The sequence below is a fragment of the Nelumbo lutea genome, chromosome 4 (assembly GCF_056320005.1).
Source record: "Nelumbo lutea isolate HS-2025 chromosome 4, American lotus-T2T, whole genome shotgun sequence".
NCBI lineage: Eukaryota > Viridiplantae > Streptophyta > Magnoliopsida > Proteales > Nelumbonaceae > Nelumbo > Nelumbo lutea.
The window spans coordinates 27,744,607-27,766,822 of record NC_142687.1 but is presented as its reverse complement, the minus strand read 5'-3'; the positions used below and the strand labels follow the sequence as shown (position 1 = coordinate 27,766,822).

The following is a 22,216-nucleotide window of genomic DNA, read 5'->3' as shown; positions in this document are numbered from 1 at the left end:
TTTCATTGAGTAGATTAGAAAATACTGTGGCCCATTATCTAGCCCCTAGAACGACAACCTACTCTTTTGCAATTCTTTGATCTTAGAGCCTCTATTTTAACTGACTTTACATCTTTTAGCTTTAGATGCATACCCTTTGCCCCTGGGCTTTGTTTAATGAAGCTAGTTAGCCAATCCCATAACAAGGCTTAGATGATAATGGACCTCGAAAGCTAGGCTAACAATGATTAATAGGGATAATCATGGGTTGGGCCAGCTCTAAAAACAATCCCAATATTAGCACATTTGGGCTTGGTAATTAATCAATTAGGCTATGTTTGGAAATGATGCAAATAGGTGTGAATGCAAATATGTAGAGTATAAAATGATTCATATAAGGATGCATTTGGAAACGGCATAAATACCAGTTCGATGCATTATTGTACTCCGGTCTTAATTTGCATATGTTTGGAAGCGTTATAAATATACTTCTAAAATTGAAGTAAAATTGCAAAGATGTCAGAGTGTGCCTCGATCTTGAGGGTGGAAAACTACTTCGATTTTTTTAAAATAAAAATCCATGCCTCTTTCATCGAGAGAAACAGGTGAATAGTTTACTCTCATCCACCACTCATCATAACTCATCCATTTGAGCATGAGTAACGGATATTATCCCATTTTGGGTTTGAGCATCACAACATCCAAGATCTAAGAGACTGAGCATCAAGTTGTCGATACTATTAAGTTTTGTTTAAGCGTTCAAGAGTTTGAGATCTGAACGTATACCATCGGATACTCTAGGTTTGAACATCAAGTCATCGGCGACAATTACATTCTATCTGAGCAACTGAGCATTCGAGAGTTTGAGATTTGAACGTCTATCGTTAGATACTCTGGGTCTGAACGTCAAAGTCGTTGACTACTATTATGTTATGTCTAAGCATCTAAGAGTTTGATATCTAAGTGTCTGTTGTCAGATACTTTGGATATGAACATTAAGTCATCGATGACTTATGTCTAAGAGTTTGAGATATGAGTGTTTGTCGTCAGATACTCTAGGTCTAAACATCAAGTCGTTGGCGACTGTTAAGTTTTGTTTGAGCGTCCAAGAGTTCGAGATCTAAATGTCTATTGTCCAATACTCTATATCTAGATGTCAAGTTGTTAGTGACTATTACAACAAAAGGCTGACATCAATTGCAATTTATTGTTTAGGTGGATTAGAATGATTGAAATTTGAGTTTGTTTTGAGAGGCATTGGCTTGAAAGTCAGTTATGAGATGAAGGGCATTTTTAGGCCTTTTTTGAAATTAATATTCTCCTTCGTTTGGTGCTGCTCTAATGGTGGTGGTGTTCTTGCCTTAACAAATTTATATTGAATGAGATTTTCAACTGAGTTCAGTACGAAATTAACATACTGGCTCCTATCTCAAGTGTTTTGGGTTGGCCTAAGTGTCTTGAGCTCCAGACCAAGTGAACCACAGGTCATTATAGGGCTGCTAACCTCCTTGAATGGTGGAGTTGGGCAAGTATGATTTTGTAATTCCACTAGTCGGCAAGAGAAAAATGACTCAAAAGACTCTTCTATAGGTACTCTTTGGACATCATCTTTCTCATCATTGTTATAGTCTTCGTCATCATCATTGTGATCTAAATCACTTTCAATAGATTCTATTCAATCAACTTCACCGTCAATGTCCTTGTAATTCTAGCATCTATGATTTGAATGATAAGATTCCAAGCTGCAAGTGACGGAGTCATCTTCAAAGACCAATGATTGCTTGACTTTCCCTGTTTCTTCTTCTTAATTTTTGTCTTTATATATAGCCAACTGTTCACAATTTAACACATTGTTTTGCATCTATAATTGCCAAACAAGAAGATTGTAAAATAAAACTAAAACCAAATCCTTAATTGCATGCACTTGAAAAGGAGGTGTCATAGTTTGTAGCGGGTATTATTGCATACCAAACGCAGCCTAAATTGCAAAATTGGGTTAGTTTTGCATTGGCAAATTTACTTTCTTACCAAATAGACTTTTAGTTGTAATTGATGCAAACATGAATTCCAATAAAACATATGTTTTTTTTTTCTATTTTTTTATCAAAAGCCCACTTGAATGCAAATTTACTTATTTTTTATCGATGTATTTTTACATCTTATTATCAATGTAAATATGCATTGGTCTGTCATTTGTCAATGCATAAATGTAATATTGCCAAACACAAATATAAGTGAACCAAAGTGCAAATTTACCCTGAATTGGGATTTACACTCCATTTGCATCATTTCCAACGCAATCTTAGTATTCATCAAAGTTCTATGTTACTGGTAAGGTATGAGTAAGTTTGTTAAATATCACTTGGTTGATTGGATTGGCTAGATTGAAGTCAAAAAAGTGTGGAGACCATGCCCTGTATTGTACGTTGGGAGCATCTCCCGTGCTAATATGTTAAATTGATGGAGAGATAGGGTGTTCTTATGATTTTTGTTTGACGAAATCCCATCTCCTTTCCTCTAAATTATTATTATTATTAAAAAATCCCATCTCCTTTCACTCTTTTTTAAATCCATAAAAAGGGAAATACTTTCCCTTACATTAAGTATATGTTTGGCATTGCTTCCGTTTATTAAATAAACATTTGTATTTGATTTGTCTTCAAAATTGAAAAAAAGTGGTTGATAAACATTTTTTTTCTATGATTTATTGATAGTTATATGTCACTAAGCATCACATCAGCAAAGCAATGAATAAACGTTTAATCATTGGAGAAAGTATTAAAATGATGCTTCCCAATGGTTAATGCACATATAAATCAAGACCAACTTTTATTAATACCAATGCATACCAATCGGCATGATAGGAAGGTATATAAACGGAAGGCATACCAAACACTGCCTAAAGAAGGATGCAAAATGAGATAAAAATGTTGAATAGCAAAAAATAAGAACTTGAAGAAGAAAAGAAAAAGCAGAATCAATTCACCCTAACCAAACGCGCTCCTTTCTTTGATTCTCTATTTCTCTCCCGAAGTAAGGACGAATAAGCAAGATCTCGGAATATATTGAAGATTGAAGATAAGCTTCTTTGGTTACCGGTAACTTTATGCTTTAAAGCCTTTTGCACGAGCTGAAGGAGAAAACAGACTCTGGTGTTGAATCCGGCGAGATTGAGCCAGGTGAAGTCGCTGGCGGATCGGATAATCGGGATCGGGTACGTGCAGATTCCTTCTATTTCATTCCCTTTTCCTTTCCTAATTTCGGTTTCAAACTCCCAAATTTCGTTTTCCTTGCATCCTGTTATCTGTTGATTTTGTTTCAATTTGTTTGGATATTATTGGGACTTGAGACCTCGCTGAGATTTCTTCTGAAATCGTTGGAACATGTTTTGCTTTTCTTATCTGGCATTAAGAGACAACTCCCCATAACTCATCCTTTTCACTGTTTCTACTTTCTACATTAGTTTCGGTTTATTGAAGCTCATTCTGGTTACCTTTGTTGTTTATTGGGATTAGTTGTAAATTAGAAGATCCGTTTGCGTTACACGAATTTCTAGTGAAGTTGAATCCCGGTATCCCGTTGCACAATTTTCAGGCGTACTATAGGCATAACTTGTTGACCTATGGAGACTAATAAATTAGTGAGAACTATCCACACGTTGGTTAATTTCATGTTGACATGTAAAAACTGCAATAGATCTTATGTCTTTATGAGCTTATACCCTATGCACTAATTCTGTCTATTTCTTTGTTGTAGGAGGATCACACCGAGGGAGACACCGCTTCTGGTAAAGGTCAAGAAGAGCCTGAGCTAAATCGTAATGTGCTGACAGATAATAGCGTAGGAAAGAATGCTCAAAGTTCAAAAACATCCAAAGAGTATAACGTTGATGATACAACATTGGATTTGGCGGGGGATAGGAGAGAGGAGATTGGCAATCAGCTTCATGAACGTTCTGACAGGAAAGATATAAAAAATGCACCTGCCAGGGCTGGTGGCTCCAGAGATTCAAGGATTGGCCATTTGGCATCTGGTCAGGAATATGGAGAAGCAGAGATTAATGGGTCAAGTTCCGAATCTGAAGCCTTGAAGTCCAGGGAAAAGAAAGGGGAAACGAAACATATTGGCTCATCCTCAAGTGATGACATGTTGCTTCATGCCAATGGGGATATTAGTCAGAAATTTCCTGGAGAGGATTATATGTCCCCTCTAAAAGGAACAAGAAAGGAAAAGGATTACAGGGATGCTAAAGAAACTGCATCAAGAAGGTGTACTAGGTCGAGATCTCCAGTAGCTGGAGAAGATATGGGCTCAAGAAAGAACAGAAAAAGAGATGATCAAGGGGCTAAAACTGAATCAATAAGAGATGAATTAAGTAAACCTTTGGAACTAATAGATGCTGACAAAAATGGTACAGAACATAGAAGAAGATCAAAGTCTCCTGAAAGTATGAAGTACAGGAATAATAGGTACTATGATGAGGTCCATTCTAGGAACAGGTTAAGGTCTCCTGAGCATGCAAGAGAGAGGAGATCTCAGTCCCGTAGTGTATTGCAAGAGAAGAACAAGAATGATTCTGATCATGAAATAGTGGTAAGATACAGTAGGGAGGACATGCATAGTAGTAGAGACTGGGTGAGGGACAGAGGAAGGGAGCGGAGTAGTAGTTATAGCAGATACATTGAACGAGAAGATAGACATGGCAGTCGGGATACAAGAGAAAGGGATAGGGGTAAGGATAGAGATAGAGATAGGGAAAGGGATGGGGACAGGGAAAGGTATAGAGATAGGGATAGGGAAAGGGACAGGGAAAAGACAAGAGATAGGGATAGAGATAGGAATAGTGAGAGGGAGAGGGAGAGAGGTAGGGATAAGGATAGAAGTAGGGAGACTGAGTTTGACAGAGTGAGCAGACATAATTATGATGGTCCTAAAGATGACTATGGTAGTCGAGATAGGCATAAGGATTCCAAGCATCCAAAATATGGTGAACCTGAGCGACGGGAAAGAACAAGAACAAAAGATGCAAAGAAAGCACCTAATTCTATGAATAATGTTTCAGAGGGGCATGAAGAGAATCTACAAAGGTTGGACTTCTCCTGAAGCACAATCACTTAATTTCTGTGCCTTTCTTGGATTGATTTGTATTTGACTTCGTTTGTATTTTTTCATGTTCAGAGATGATGATGAAGAAGAGAATTATGAAGACAAGGTTGCATTGCAACTTGCGGAGCAGGAAGAGGAAGACATTGACAGAATTAAGGAGGAGAGCAGAAAAAGAAGACAAGCTATTTTAGAAAAATATAAACAGCAGCACTTGCAACAACAGGTTGAATCTCATTCTCAAATTGTGGATAAAGGTATCTTCAAAATACCTTCCAAGTTGACTGTAGAAATACTGTATTTTGAGTTTTGGCATCTGCCTTATGTTTTATTTCCGTTTTGTTCTTATATTGGTGGGGTTCTAGTTTACTTTGCTTTGCACTTAAGCTAAATTATTTTTTATCAGAGGAAAAGAATTCTTCCAATGTTGATGTGCCAGAAGAGCAGCCTTGCTCTTCAAAAGCTGCTGTTAGTGCTGGCCTTGAAGTTGTTGAGGGTAGGAAAAAGACTTCAGATTTCTATGCTGTTGGTGTGCCATTTTCTGTCGGGAAATCACCACCAAAAAATGGAGCTTTGGATCATCAGAGGACTTCTGGTGTTGGGGGCCTAGGAGATGGTTCACCAAAGGTTTGTGAACATAAGTCCCTGTATCTGTTATTTTTTTGAAGGTAAATTAAAACGAAAAGTTCATTAACTGAAAAGAAATGGTGACAGTACAGCCACAAGAGGTAATGAGAAATCACCTATCAAAAGACAAACCAACAAAAATGCAATTCATTAACTCCCCTCTCATTCCAAAGATGACCAAAAAGCAGCCCCAAGCAACTCTATTGACATCCCTGAAAATTCAGGAAGAAACAAACCCAGTCCAAAATTCTTCTCCCAATGAGGGACAGGGTTCCGTCTTGGATCTTGTCTTGTCCTCAAAGACTCATCTATTTCTCTTTGTCCTCCCAACAAACCACATAAAAAATGCAGAACCACACAATTTTAGCTTTCTTACTCCCATTTAAAACTGACCAACATACAAAACTTAACTTACAATTCTAACAGTTGTTAAGAATGAGTATTGATTCCTCATTTTATTTAGAAATCTGTGTGTGTGTATGTATTTGGACCTTTTTATCTGCCTTTTGTTTCTAATCCCGTTGGGTTAACTGGTTTATCAATTTCTGCAGAGTGAGAGATCAGATGACATGTTTTGTGACGATATTTTTGGAGAGTCACCTGCTGGAGTTCGTAAGCCGGTAATTATAAACTCTTGTTTCCATTTTGAATTGCAATTTTTTTATGTAAAAGTGATATGGCAAATTCACAATATCATCATCATCTAAGCCTTGTCCCAACTATCTTGGGTTGGCTACATGAATCCTGTTTTGCCAATCTGTTTTGTTCAGTCAGTGCCATATCCATCGACAAATTATGGGTGCTTAAATCATTTTTTGAGAGAATGGTAAAGTATTTCATTAAATAAAATGGTGCAAACCGATACACATAAAGAAACTGTGAGAATGGAATGGAACCCCCTTGAGCCAAATAAACTGAAACTAAAATTTGATGGTAGCTCTTTTGGCAATCCAGGGAGGGGCAGGTATTGGGGTTATCTTTAGAGACCATCAAGGAGTAGTGGTGGCCTTATTCTCAGGGCCAATTGGATTTGGAAACTCGATAAAAGCTGAGTTAGTGGTTCTCTTACAAGGACTAAAACTAGCAGTACAGCTAGGAGTGAGAGAGCTAGAAGTAGATGGAGGCTCTTTGCTGGTTATGTCTTGGGTGAATCAAGTCAACTCAGCCCCTTGGAAATACAGATTTGCTTTCAGGGAATTGATTGATTCTCTTGCAAAGAGCTGTAACTCAAGTTTTGGCTGGGTTAAAAAGACAGCAAATGGGTTGGCAGATATCCTAGCAAAACAGGGAGCTGATAGATCCAATTTATTTTGGGCAATGGTGTAATCTGTAGTAGCAAAAGGGGATGTGAATGTGTATCTATAAAAAAAGGGGATGAGAATGTGGGCAATCTGTATACTGTTTGAGTTTGTTGGGCTACTATGTAGCTAAACCATTGTATTTATCTCAGACATTAATTAATGAATTTATTTTGCTGATAAAAAAAAAACTGAACATGTATAAAGACCTTGCCCAGTAAGGCACCGGACAAGGCAAGTATTGACTTTGTACACCCCAAAAAAATTACTGTTGAACAAATCATACAACGAGATTGCTATGATCAAAAAAGATCTGAAAGGAATATTCTTGAATATTTTGTGTGACCCACCACCCATGAGTATATCCTACCCCAAATGTCTTTTAAAACCAACTCTTCTGAAATGAACTTATCTTAGAAAGCCTCCTGTTTCTTTCGTTCCAAATTGACCACAGAACTGCTGCTGGCACTACCTTCCAAACAATCCTTCCTTTCCTTGACAAACAATCCACAATCCAGCCCATTAACAGTGCCAGTAAACCCTTGGGAAAACACAGCTGAACTCTAAACACCTTTAGAACTTTCATCCATCTCTCCCAAGTGAAGCTACGATGCAGAAAAAGATGCTCCATCTCAGAATTGCACAGCACAATCTATGGGTGCTTAAATCATTTCTTATTACTTCTACCCAAGTCCTTGGTTTGGGTAGAAGATCAAACTGCAGTAGTTTAAGACTTCTTGTAGATTTACATCTTTAGTGCAGAAGATCAAACTGCAGTAGTTTAAGACTTATTGTAGATTTACAATGGTCAGGTTCCCTCTTCCGAGGCCTAGAATGTCTGATGAAAAATCCACAACATTTACGAAAATGGTTTTGAGGCAGTGAAAGCTGATACATTGCAGGCTGTGCTTCATAAGATGTTGCATTTCTCTGATTCTGATATATGCATGTAATCCAAATTTGGTAATACGATCTTCTGGAGTTTCATGAAGATGTACTAGAATTTGTATTGGAAAGCATTCTTTTGTGATTTGCTACTATATTCCTAATTGCCTATTCAATCTTATTTTGTTCAACACAATGGCTTGTCTTTCCTTCTTTCCATGGTCAATAAAGGAAGTGCTTTGGCAACTGCACATTTTGCTATTACTTGGTCTGGATCTCCAATTTGATTTATTTATGGTCTTTGTGCTTGGCTTCAGTTAAGTCTGGTTTCTGGATGTCCACCTTCAATGTCAATGGTGAATTTGACTGTCCTTCAAGTTTGAGAGGGATAGCAATTGTAGAAAATGTTCACTTGTGGGTACAACATCTATACCTTTGTTTCCTTTTATCTAGGATTTATTGAATCAGTTATTGTTCAATCACTATTTGACTAGTTTTAGAAACGAAAAACTCTGAGTTTAGTTATTTTGGATGAATTCAAGGATGTCCATGGATGCTTTCAATTTGACTGTTTTTTTGCATTAAATGACAATGATACGGGAGTGCACCACTGATAAAAAAAATGATATGGGAGTGTGCTGATTGTTCTTCCAGTTATTCTTATTCCATTCTCTCTATGTAGATGATGCAAGTAATCTTTCCTTCTTTTTCCTTGTGTATTTTGAAAGTTGTTGTTCAAATCATTTACCTTTTGCAGGGGAAAGGAGATGGTCTACAGATTGAAAGGAGTGGTCTTCATGATAATTGGGACGATGCAGAGGGATACTATAGTAAGTCATTGTTCATTTTTTTTCTCCCCTTCTTTTGCTTTTCTTCAGCAGATGTAGGTGGCTGAATTTCTATGCCTGTATTTTTAATTGATTCAGTGCTGATCTCTTCATTATGTCAATCCTGTGCTGCATTGTCTTGTGGGCATGGTTAATTATGTCATTCCTATACAGGTTACCGATTTGGGGAAATACTTGACAGTCGATATGAAATTACTGCTGCTCACGGGAAAGGCGTTTTTTCTACTGTAGTCCGTGCAAAGGATCTCAAGGCTGGAAGAGGTGATCCAGAAGAAGTGGCCATAAAAATCATACGCAATAATGAGACCATGTCAGTAAATGAGGTTCTTTTTTCTTAGACATTAGTTCATTTGTATTAAGTGTTGGGTTTGGGTTTTATACTTTTATTATCATTCATAAAATTTACTGTTTTCTAAAATTCCCTTAAACAGGTACAAGGCGGGTATGGAGGAACTTGTCATATTGAAGAAGCTAGCTGGTGCAGATCCTGAGGACCGGCGTCATTGTGTTCGATTTCTCTCAAGTTTCAAGTACCGGAATCATCTTTGCTTAGTTTTTGAATCTCTTCATATGAATCTTCGTGAGGTTCTAAAGAAGTTTGGTCGTAATATTGGTCTTAAACTGACTGCTGTGAGGGCATATGCAAAGCAGCTTTTTATTGCATTGAAGCATCTCAGAAACTGTGGTGTTTTGCATTGTGACATAAAGCCCGATAATATGCTGGTAAGTTCATTTTTCTTGATTTGTTAGGCTCTTTTATAACTTCTCACCATTTTGTTGTTGACTTGTTGTTGGTTTTAGGTTAATGAGGCGAAAAATGTGCTGAAGCTTTGTGATTTTGGCAATGCAATGTTCGCTGGAAAAAATGAGATCACTCCATACTTGGTGAGCCGTTTTTATCGTGCTCCTGAAATAAGTAAGTCCTATGACTTATGATTGGTAAAGATGTTTGGAGTTCTGATTGTTGGATCCATTCTTGATGCTTCATTAAATAAAGATCTTCATTGGTTGTACCATAAGACCTGAACTTGTATCATGTTGCTGCAGTTCTTGGCTTGCCTTATGATCATCCAATGGATATTTGGTCTGTTGGTTGCTGTTTGTATGAGCTTTATACTGGGAAGGTTCTTTTTCCTGGTCCATCAAACAATGACATGCTTCGCCTCCACATGGAATTAAAGGGTCCCTTTCCAAAGAAGATGCTGCGGAAGGTTGAATTTTGATTTCTGTGTAATTATAAAAGCTGAATTTTTGCATTGTTTTTCCTTTCTCTGAATCTTGGGTTTGTCTCCCATGTTCTCCATGATCATGAATTTTTATGTTGCTTTCATTAATTCATATAATGTGGCAAGTATGTCTAGTAACTTTTGATGTCTTTTGTATTTGTTGATATTAAAGACACCTGTAATGTGATTAGACCTATTGATTTTGTGGTGACATATCTTCTATCTGTTTGTCTTAATACAGGGTGCATTTACTGATCAGCATTTTGACCAGGACTTGAATTTCCATGCTACCGAAGAAGATCCTGTTACGAAAAAGGTGGGCATTATCTTTTCTATTACAGGGTGGTCAATTTATTGCTGATAAGTTAACAGTGGTTCGTCAAAATATTAAAGATAATGTTGATTAGGGATTTAGGTCTAGACTCTAGAAAAATGTTTAATTTTCTACAATGTTTTCTATGAACTTGATTCATCTTTCTACTTTGCTTTTGCAGGCTGTAAAGAGGCTTCTTCTCAATATTAAGCCAAAAGATATTGGTTCTTTAATTACAAGTTCTCCTGGTGAGGATCCAAAGATGTTGGCCAATTTCAAGGATCTTTTAGAAAGAATATTTATATTGGATCCAGAAAAGAGAATGACAGTCTCTCAAGCATTGAGTCATCCATTCATCACTGGCAAGTGAACAAAGATGCTGATTTTTTGACTCCAGAATGATGTTGATCTAGATACATGTACATTATGGTCTCAACTTTTCAGTTCTCTAATTATTGGGCATTTCCTTGTCTCTTTATCTTCTCTGTGTTGTCCCAAGAGCATTGGACACATAGTTACTGGCGTGGCTGAAGTGCGAAAAAAGATGTTTGGTTTGGAGACCTTCCTACTTGGCGGTTCTTCCAGTGGGATGTGTTCTGTCTCTATTGTAAGACAACTTGCCGAAGGCGTTTTCATCTCTTGTAGTCATTCTTGATGTTGGGCTTTGTAAAGATTTATGACATTTGCTTCCTCCATGGCATTTTCTTTTGAAGTTTTAATATGGTTCCCTGCAACCTTTGGCAGGTTCCTTTTGCATTTGAAAATTCTCAATAATAGTAGTAGTTAAACTATGACGTTGTAAAGAAACACATATACGCTTCCTTTAACTTTCAGAAATGATGGATATTGAAAGTTGTCTTTTCTGATAGCCAGCTTGCATCTCCATTCAGGGATTGCTAATGGAAAACTTGGATGTTGCATTTCTTTTGGTTTCATTTTGTGCACTGTCTGTTCATTTATCCAAGTTACTTGGATCCTAGAGAGTCTAATTATATTTTTCATTCAGGGTTTCTTCCAGTGCTATGAGGCAACGATCAGTGCTTTAGATGCTTAGAGGGCAAACAAAAAGAAGGTACCCTGGTTTGTTTATTAGGCAGCTTACTGTCACACCATTAAAATTTTTTGACATGGTTGTAACTGTAATATTCTAGCTTTGAACTGTGTTGGAAATTGGATTTAACTTTCTAAATCATACTGCTATCCAGTGGTCTGTTATTTATGTGGCCACCAAAAATCTTGTTCCTCGTTATTTCACAACTATATATATGGAGAGAGAGAGAGGTTGCCTTGCCCATAACATTTTCAATACTTTGTTGTAAAATGCTTTAGCAAACTACTATTTTAAGAAAAATGGTTCTTCCTGATATGCTTTGCACACTACTATTTAAACATCTTTGTCTGTTTACTCTCTGTATTTTTATAAACTCCACTACATCTGATCTATGCTTTGGTCATTCTGGAGGCTTTTGCACTGGAGATGAGTGGTTGCAGCTCTATGGTGAATATGTAGCTTGGTGAGTAGTTTGTTCCCCCTTTGATTTTGTTTTGTGTTCATTAACTTGATCTGATGTTCTATGTTTTTTCTTTTCTTTCTTTTTTTTTTTTTCATTTGCCTTTTTCTTTCTTAATAGGCTGCAGTAACAACAATATTGAATTTAAGTGTTGATGTTTTGACATGCCTTGTTTTTCTTTCTTTCTCGTTCTAGGTTATACTACTATGGTTGCTAACTATCTGGAATTTCTGTAAGTAATCTAGCTCTCATATTCATTGAGCACTATCCACCTTATTGATGTTTAGGAATCAGGGTATGGCTTGTGATGGTAAGTGTATACATTTAATTATTCTTTTAGAAATTTATTTCTCATTTTTTACCTAAAGTTTTCTCATTTTTTTGTTTAATGTTTAGGAAAGTAGTTTTTCCAGTTTGAGTTCTAGATACCTTGACTAATCAATTTCTAAGTCTAGGGCTACATTGTGTTTATCCATTGTTCTTTTATTATACACGATTCCACTGAATAGTAGTTATCGGGTGAAAAAAACCTTTGCTGAATGGTGTAATGAAATTGTTGCCATGTTCAGTGTTTTAAAAGGCGTGGGAGGCATACGCTTGGAGGCGCACCTCCAGGCGAGGCGCTCCCAAAACGCCCTGGGGCGTATGCCAGAGGTGCTGACACCTCTAAGGTGTACGCCTCATGCGCTTTTTTCATGAGGTGTGCTAGAGGCGTACACCTCATGTGCTTCATGCACATCTTATATAAAAAGGCAAAAAGAAAAAGAAAAAAAAAGGAAAGGAAAGGGAAGGGAAGAAAAAATAAGGGGAAAGAAAGTGGTTTGCCCCCTGCCCCTTTGGCTGGGGGGCTTCGCCCCCAGGCCCCCCTGCCCCCTTTTCGGTGCAGCCCAATTTGTTTTTTTGAGTTACGGGGGTCTTGCTCTGCTTACCTCCACTTTGACAAGACCCCCCCCTTTCAACTAATGTTACGCATCTTTATTCTTCTTAGTATTAAAGATTTTTATTAAAAATAAAGAAAAATGAGACCCCCCCTTCCTCTTCATCCTCCTCCTAACCCCCCTCCTCTTAAGGAGTCTCATGCCTCTTTGTGTTCGGGAGCTTACGCCTCTTGCGTTCTGAACTACGCCTCATGCCTCTAGGTAGTGGAACGCCTCGCGTTGCCTCCACGTTTTAAAACATTGGCCATGTTTGCTATCAGTGATTAAAAGGTTCATATAGGCCTAGGCGCAGCCCCTTTGAAAAGGTCCATGCCTGATGCGATTTGCACCTCAGCCCAATTATGTGTCTTTGCAAGCTAGAATCTCCCTTTTTTGCTAGTGTTGTTCTCTCTTCCTCGTATAATTAAGGGATGCAAGATGTTTAACATCACATTAGCCACTTGGAGTAATGCAATTGGTAGAGAAATAAACAGATTGGAAGTTTCATATGCTTGAATTGTTGAGTAGTTGAGTATGTTTTATATGTTATGTTTGATTTTATTTCTATATTTTTACTAAATATGTTTTATATTTTATGTTGTGTATTTTAATTTGATACAATAGGCTTTTTAAAACATTTAGTTTCTTTTAAAATTTAAGTTTGTATTTTTAATTAATACTATTTCTAATAATTTTTGTTGATTTTTTTTGAATTTATAAAAAAAATTTGTGCCATGCTTCAGAAAGGTGCACACCTCGCCTTGTGCCTTGGTTACAGAAAGCCCCCTGTGCTTTTAAAAAACTGTTTGCTATAATGGATTTGGGTTCATTCTGTTGAATATTCTATACTTTTTGTCATTGTTCTGCTGCTTTACTATGCTATTTTCCATCAATGAGTCTATGCTCTTTCTACCAATGAATCATATCATCTCCTGCTGCTGAGTAACTTCACTGCCTATCTATCCCATTCACTCATATAATTCAATTTTGTTGTTTGGAAATTAGTTTTAGAGAATGGTAACAATAGTATTTGTATTAATTGTGTATAGCAAAAAGTGAGTACATAACATGATGTAAATGAATATAAAACTTGCTGTTAAATAGTTAAACGTGAATACATCTAATGATCTAATGACACTAACATGCTGTCAGCCAATTGGACTTGCTTAAACATAATAATCATCCATGAACCTATGTGGAAGATGTGGGAAGGAGGGAGGATGGCCTGTTTTCTTTGTACAATTGTATAATTTCCATGCATTGTGAAGCTTGTGGGAAACCATTGCAGCAACTACATGATTTATAGATGAAAAAAAAAACAATTTATCTAATCCATATATCATTGGAGAGGATCTCTCTTCAATTTGATATTTCATGGAGCTCTTAGAGATTCCTATTCTTCCTCTGTTTCGTTTTTTTTTGTTCCCTTTTCTTGCTCCACTTTTCCTTTTATGTCTCGTAGTTCTCCTCCTTACATTTTCCTAAACTGCTCGAAAAGATTTTTTTTGATAGACAACTGTCAATTCATTTTATTGCTTTAGAGGAAAAATCTTAGTATGATACTGTGATGTTGCTTCAAAAGTTCAGTTACAGCTCCTCTTGAGTTTCTTGACCCCAGTACAATTGATCCCTTCTAGCCCTTTGCTTTGCCAACCCATTCAAAGAGTGAGGTACTCATTTTACAATGGCTCCTAGCTCATGTATTAGTTGTTTTATGCCCCTTATGACATGTCTATGTTTCCCATGATCTCTCCTATTTTTTTTGATAGTAGATAAAGATTTTATTTACTTTAATTGAGGTATTACATCAAGGTGGAAAATTATCCACCAATACGCAACTTTAGTGTTTTGCCCAAAATAATATGATCCCTCCTGAATACCAATTACCTATCCTGTTACCATAGTTGTCAAGGCGACGCCTAGGTGACAAGGCGCCCTTTGAGGCTTGCCTCGCCTAATCACCTAATAGTTTTCTACTTCCTACTATAAAATACTTTTTTATTCATTCTATTTTGAGATTATAATTAAAAAATAGACATTATTAAACAAAATAATCATTTTGTGTCTTTATATACTAATTTTTTTATTATTTTCTTATTTATTAGGGTTTAATCAACACAAACATTGCTAAATGCTTTATTGAACCCTCAAAGACTTAAAAACCTGAACCAATAAGTAAGGAAGAACTAAAAATTTTATCTAATCAGCACATTTTCCTCTTCCCTATATTCTTCTTCTTCTTCCTCTTCTTCTACTGCTACTACTACCAATACTTCTTATTTTCTTCTTTTCCTATAACAAAAATAAGGGTTCAGCCCCTATATTGTTTGAATTTTATACTCCTTCCTTTTCTTCTCATGAATGTGTTGATTTTCTATACTTTAATATGAAATTTATACTTTTCTTATGAAAATCATGAATGACTATTAAAGAAATATGGTTATGGTACCTAGGGAACTACCCTAGGATCTATGTTTTTAACATAAAAAATCCATCGCCTAGGCGACTGGGCAACAAGGCTCCCCCCAGTCGCCTAGCCTCGCCCTGGCACCTTGAAAACTATGCCTGTTACAACATCTGAATCGCTCTTGACAATTAGATTCCTGAAATTCAGTGACTTTGCCTTTCTAAGCCCTTGGAGAACTGCCCATGCTTCTGCTTCAGTTGTGACTGCTATCTGTAAATCAATAGATGGCCAAAACTGTTCCTTCTTCATTTCTGAATATTCCACCAACACCTGACTGATCTGGATTGCCTAGATGCAACCATCAAAGTTATGTTTTATGAAGCTTAGGGGAGGGGGAATCTCAACCATCTAAAAATATCAACTGTCGAAGGGTCTGCACCTGCTTTCAGTTTATCATGATGTCATTATGGCCAAAACTGTTCCTTCTTCATTTCTGAATATTCCACCAACACCTGACTGATCTGGATTGCCTAGATGCAACCATCAAAGTTATGTTTTATGAAGCTTAGGGGAGGGGGAATCTCAACCATCTAAAAATATCAACTGTCAAAGGGTCTGCACCTGCTTTCAGTTTATCATGATGTCATCCACCGTAAATTGTGAATGTAACTCCATAGTCTTTACCCAATGAATCATTTTGATATTTATGTTCTCAATGACCTGTCCTTATCACTGAACAGTCTTTCACTTCTCTCCTCCCAAATACACCATAATATAACTTGCCTGGTTGCCTCGCTTCTTGGAGGGGTGAAGAGGGAGTTGACCAACAAGTCCTTCAATTCTAAAGGGAGGATTCCACCTGCCACCAAATAGAGAAAAGAAAAAATTTCAATTAGTAGATACAAAGTTGCAGGAGATTAGTAAGTGGAGCGTACTCACATTTTCTCTGCAGAGAAGGCAAACATGAGGTGAAAGAAACCAGAAAGGTTTTCTCCTTTGTAAGTACCGAGTACTCACATGTATTAAATTTGTCACAGAACACCACCCAACAGATGATTTGAATAATTCAGACAATGCCATGAACTTGATCTCAGTCCAGGCAATGTTATGGATATACTACTGCCACTACATACTACTATTGTTGTTCTTGTTAGTACTATTGCTTGAGTGAGGATGTCAATCTTCCTTTTGAAAATAATCTTAGTGATGACTAGGATGAGTAGGGAGAATGGTTAATGGTTTTGGTGTGGTGCTTGAGTTGTAAAACCTGTTTACTTCCTATTTTTTTAATCAATACTATAATTACTGAATAAATCATTTTTGGACATGCCAAATGCAGATTGGTTCATCAGATATTAAGGATAGAAGGATCATGCACTTAGGTTTAGTTTTGATATTGAGGAATCCTTTGATACAATCCTTTGCTTATGTTTCTTTGCTTCATGAGGCTACACAATGGGGGGTAGCCCATCCCCTTAATCCCCCAACCCTGGTGGCAGTGGGATTTGATCCCTGGTCTGTGCTACAATGAGTCAGAGATCCTACCAATTGAGCCATCATTGTTATGTTTTGTTATAAGTAATAAACTGAAATTTTCGTTAAAAGAAAAGAAAATTACAACCTGAGAAGGTGTTGAGGCAACACCTGGAATTAATTCAAACAACAAAACACAACAAAATAAAACTAATCAACATCAATCATCCAAATTACAACTTTGAAATCACAAACACTTCCCAAAGACTATCCCTGATGTCTTCTTTTCCTGATTTGCGCAACATCAGGCAACACAACCCACAATCAAATTATCCAGCTTTATCTCTTGCAGTTGCACCATATCTGGGCCGAATTTTCTCACCACTCTCCCTACCAAAACCCTTTTCTTCTTCCATCTCTCAGACCCCTCATCATTCCAAGACAGCAATCTCCTTTCCAGATTCAACTTCTGCTGTCCCTCCTCTTTTGCTTCTAAAAGCCCCTTCACTCCTCTTCTATCAGATCCTCTTCCCTCCCTTATCCTTCCTCCCCCCAAGACTTTTTTCTTGTCTCTTTCTTCTCTCCTGCTCCTTTCAGACTGTTCAATTGCCCTCCGGACCACTCTTTCCCCTCCTAAAAAAATAAACCAAGAGGCTTTCCCTCCTCCACCTGTCTCTCCACTATCTTCTTAATATCCACCCTTTTCTTTTTTTTATGAAAGAAGTTAACTGATTTCATTAAAGGGAGAGAAGGGTACACAAGAAAGTGTACAAATACATAACAGGGGCCAGACCCCTGAGAATTACACAGGAGTAGTTTTGTCAAAATACAAGGAATCCAGAATGACACCTATTTTTGGTAATCCATCTGCAATGGCATTTAGCTCCCTTGGAATCCAATACAGAGAAACATTGGTAGGAGCCCATAGGTCTCTTGCCTCTGGTAAGAAGTGACTAAGTCTCAGTCCAGCTTCCTGTTGTCCTAACCATTTTATAGTGTTTGCTGAGTCACCTTTGATAGAGAAGTTCTGAATACCCAGTTTGCTGACTAGGCGAATCCCTGTAAGAACTGCTGACGCTTCTGCCTTTGTAGAGTAATCTATTCCAATTGGTCCACTGTATACGCAGCAGATGAGCCCATTTTTATCTCTTAGGGTTCCCCCTATGCCGGCAACTCCAGGGTTACCCAAAGCACTTCCATCAAAGCTTAGAGTCCAAGTTCCTTCCCGTCTTATTGAGGGAACTCTGGGGGTGTGTGGAATAGAAGGGGAGGAGTGCAGAAAGTAATACACATTCCTGTTAAGGTCATTAACATTGAATCCTGTGAACTCTTCTGAGCTGGAAGCCCACAGATTGCAGTGATAAGCAATGTGATTGATCAGCTCACCCTTAGATGTTGCCTTATTTTCAAACAGCTGATTGTCCCTTTCCTCCCAGATTCCCCAGAGCACAGTGTGTAGCATTATCAGCCAGTAAACCTTACCTCTCTTGCTCAGACTTCTTTCATTGCCACTGAGAAATCAAGTCCTGAAGGTGATTTGGAGCCACCCAACTATACCCAACTAGCTGTAGGAAGTAGTTCCAGATGTTGCTGGTTACCTGGCAGTGTATGAAGAGGTGGTCAGCTGTCTCTCCCTCACGGAAACAGAGGATACAAATATGAGGGGAGATATAAAGCCTTCCAAGGTTCTTCTTTTGAAGTAACTCACAAGTGTTTACTCGATTCAGACAAGCCTCCCAAATGAAGAAACTCACTCTTGAGGGGACAAACTTGCACCAGATCTTCTTGAAAGGGAAGTCACAGTCTCGGTTTCCTGCAACCAGAGCTTCGAACCTGGGTGGGGTTTCCAGACTCGGGAGTCTTGGGAGTTTGGGGGAATGTAAACTTCTCTGGGAGAGAGGAGGAGGTCAGCTAACTCACTGATATCCGGTTCCCTTAATGGTCTTCTGAGGCTCAAGTTTATGTTGCTTTCATTGGGAGAATTAGGGAGGCACTTGTGAGTTACTTCAGAAGAAGAACCTTGAAAGGCTTTATATCTCCCCTCATGTTTGTATCCTCTGTCTCCGTGAGGGAGAGACAGCTGACCACCTTTTCATACACTGTCTCCTTGAAAGGCTCAAGTTTATGTTCCCTTAAGGGTTTTCTGCCCAGATCCTTCCTGCTTTGGAGCCTTCTCCCCCTCTAGACCCCCAGCCATCTCTTCTACCTCTCTTTAACTCTTCTCCCAAGACCCCTCCCTGTACTCTCACTTCCCCCTTTCACCCCCACTTCTTCATTTTCCTGAAATATTCTTTTCTTTTTCTATTATAGAACTTTTGTTGCTGCTCACTTCTTTCACGTTAGAAAATTCTCTTGATTTTGTCTCCCCTGCCTAACTCTACTTCAATGTAGAAACCCTGCTTCTCCCTTTCCTTGTTATCATCTTCCACTACCTTTGAAGAAAATAAAAAATTTGAACTCACCTCAGTATTCAGACTAGCAACGATCTCCAAAGTTCTTGAACCTGTCAGGCCATTCACTGAGCTTTCTAATGCCGCACCAGAATCCACCTTGTTTCCTCTGCTTCTCTCCCTATCTGCAGCTTCAACACTCAAAACTTCTCTTCCACCATGAAAAACTGGTTTCTGAAGCTGGAGGCCATACTGTGAGCAAATCTGGATTGATGTAAGACTATCTAGTTCATGATTGGACTTGGAAGCTTAATTACGGATGGCTTCATGTCTTGTTTGAACACTTTGGTGAATAAAGTGGGTTCGGTCCATCAGAACCATATATCAGTTTTCATACATGTTATGTGGCTTTGTAAATCACCTTATGGTTTTTTGGTGCCTCGCCATAGGTCCTTGTTACATTTCTGCTGCTTACTTGATACATCCTGGCAATTAAATATTTGGCATCCTTTAAGGTCAACCCACTCACCCTAATTTCTTAGGGAAATGTACTAGTTTCTTTGGAAAATGTGCTGAGAGCAGCTCATATCCAAGGTAGATTCATGAATAACTGTCTGTGGTTCTGTTGGAGGGAATTCTGCGTCCCTTCCCTCCGCAACTCCCCAATTGAAAACAAAGAAAAGAAAAGTCATGGCAATCATTGAAACTGTGGGATAAAGACATGAAGGCATAAGGTGAAGGTACTCGAGTTTCTTTTCTTATGGTTTACTTTTCTTTTTATGGTTCAGCAGGAGGTGAAGGCATAAGGTGAGATACTTGTACCTTTAAATGTGTAATGATGATGGCCTATGTATTTACATGGGATAAATATATATAAATGGTTCAATCATTAATAAAAAATAAGTTGTTGAATGCCTCAAGTTTCAACTTATTTACTTGTATTTTCTGAAACTCATGACATCCCAATTCCCAACTAGTAAGTTCATGACCTTCACTGGTAATCTTTCAAATGCTATCTAATTGAACAATTATAGTGCATATGGCCTATTAGTTTAGGGTTCAAGGTTTCCAAATACTGGGTCATTAAGGTAGACCTGGTTCTTGCTTGCGTAGGATGATTGCCAACCATTTCTTTGGACATCCCCTTCCCCTCTTTTTGCCTTGAAATGATGGTTACCTTATTCGTTGAAAACAAAATTATCAACCAATGAACAGTTTGTTTTCTGGTTTTACTTGACTTTCTATAAAATGAGTTTTATCTCTCTTAATATTGTTATATTATTATTATTTTTCTTATATTCTAACTACATACCAATTTTAAGCAGTTAGGTCTTACATTTGTGTTATTAATACTGCATAATTAATTGGTGTATGGTCATTTAGACCTATCTAATGCCCATTTTTCGTTTCTTGTGGGCAAGGGTGATAGGTTCCATATTAAATGTCTCAAGTAAAGTCTGTCCGTCAATACTGAATGACTGATTTGTAGTGCATAATATTTGTTCATTGACGTTTAAAGTGGAAAGCAGAAAGACTTGCATGGTCCAATATGTTGACCAACAATAGGCCATATCTGAGTCCATTTGCTCAATGCTAGTTGGCACTTGGCAGTATTTTTCCATTAGCGCTATAGGATCACGAGGATGATGGATTGGCAGGTATGACTGGTTTGGTCGTTTTTGTGACACGGTGCTTTTGTTGCCTGATCATTTGCTTAACAAGTGATTGTGAAAGTAGTGGTTGAGTTGAAGTTATAGCACAAGAGCCTCTTCAGAAGTCAAATATAAAAGTACTGCCCTATAACGTACCAACACCATGGAGGAAAAGTTGGATGCCAGAACAATGGATACCCGCATCTGGAGTCGTGTGTGATGAGAGAATACTACAAAAGCTAATGTGTTGTGTAACCAAGAAACTACATGTCTAGTAAAATGAATGGCAGAAACATGAATATTGAGATGGATAAGTGGGAACTAGAAAAGATAGAACCTGAAATCAACTTATTCAAAGAAATCTGGAATGAACTTGTAACTAGGCAGTATGCTTACTGTGGTTGTTTGACAAAAAAACAATTATGAAATACTATTTGAGACGGTGAGTAACAAAAACAATTACTGGGATTTTTGGTTAATTAAAGAAATTGAATTTGCACCGATGCATCACACTGAACCTATTAATTCATTTTGAACCGTTATACAAATTACCTTCATGCGCATCGTGAATTTTTTTTAGAGCAATGCGCATCATGAATTTCAGAATTGGAACTTATAGATATTTAATGTCGAATATGCCTAAACAGAGTGATTATAGATGTAATTTGTGAGGGTAGCTACTAGGAACTGATGTCAACCAATCAGGGGAGATCGACTCTTATCAGGGCAAATCTATGCCCACACTATTCTTACAGCCTTTTGCAACCTTGCATTGGGAATATCCCATGAATGTGTGCCCCAATAGGCTTTGCCCTATAGAAGCCAAACTCCAATCAGGGTGGGTCAACTGACATCTAAAGTTCGTTCTGTGCCCACACCGTCTTTTGATACCTTGTATTGGGAATCTCCCTCCAGGAAATAAAGTATTTAAGTACGGAGATAGTAAAGGCTGGTCGAATGGGTTTTGCCCTGATTGAAGCTGATTCTTTATAAAAAAAATTAAGGTACACACCCGTTGTTTTTGAACCGCAGTTGACTCAGATGGTCGGACCATTCAGCTCAGGAACCGTTAAGGCAACCGGTTTCATTTTACTAAAATCTGGTTTCAGGCCAAAAACAGTTGAATTGGTTAGTGACCCACTGACCTGGGTGGCTGAACTGTCGACCTATTCAATGATATTGGTCATTTTTATTTTAATTGTTTTTTAATTATTTTTTATTTTTTTTTGTTGGAATGGGCCATTTATTCAGATCAGATGGTCGAACCATCAACCTAGAAATTGGTGGTCAGAATGGTTTGGATTCCGATTCTGGGGTTGGTTTTTAAAACATTGGTGAAAATTACACCAAGGTTCAAAATATCGTTACATGTCCCGTATCGATTGATATGTTTCATATTGGGGCCTTCCCGATATGCTCCTATAAAGGATGTATCGGATCAGGCCATGATTCAGAGGGTAGCTGGGACTTAAACCGGCCCTTCTGAACATGTATTGGAAAAAAAATAAAACATAAAAAAAATCAATAAATGCCGATACACCATATTTAGAACCTTGCACTACACTTGCTTGGTTTTTAACTGCTACC

At 37.8% G+C, this 22,216-nt stretch overlaps 1 protein-coding gene across 5 annotated transcripts; it reads left to right on the top strand.

The window, feature by feature from the left end:
- The first annotated feature begins 3,082 nt into the window (after positions 1-3,082).
- Positions 3,083-21,024, top strand: LOC148854799 (serine/threonine-protein kinase prp4-like). 5 transcript variants are annotated; one of them, XR_016113426.1, is made up of 17 exons: positions 3,083-3,193; positions 3,736-5,066; positions 5,158-5,339; positions 5,489-5,709; positions 6,261-6,329; positions 8,650-8,722; positions 8,894-9,050; positions 9,172-9,463; positions 9,542-9,656; positions 9,788-9,951; positions 10,208-10,282; positions 10,461-10,641; positions 10,779-10,886; positions 11,286-11,351; positions 11,742-11,793; positions 11,986-12,022; positions 20,399-21,024. XR_016113426.1 is itself a non-coding variant. In XM_088986757.1 (13 exons), the coding sequence occupies exons 2-13, from the start codon at positions 4,126-4,128 to the stop codon at positions 10,808-10,810; spliced, it is 2,502 nt and encodes an 833-aa protein (XP_088842883.1). In that variant the 5' UTR covers positions 3,083-3,193; positions 3,736-4,125; the 3' UTR covers positions 10,811-11,035. The 5 variants fall into 5 exon arrangements, 1 of the variants encoding a protein (XP_088842883.1); XR_016113427.1 differs by having other exon boundaries at positions 20,636-20,763; XR_016113428.1 differs by lacking the exon at positions 20,399-21,024 and having other exon boundaries at positions 9,542-9,625; positions 11,986-12,259.
- The last annotated feature ends 1,192 nt before the right edge of the window (positions 21,025-22,216 follow it).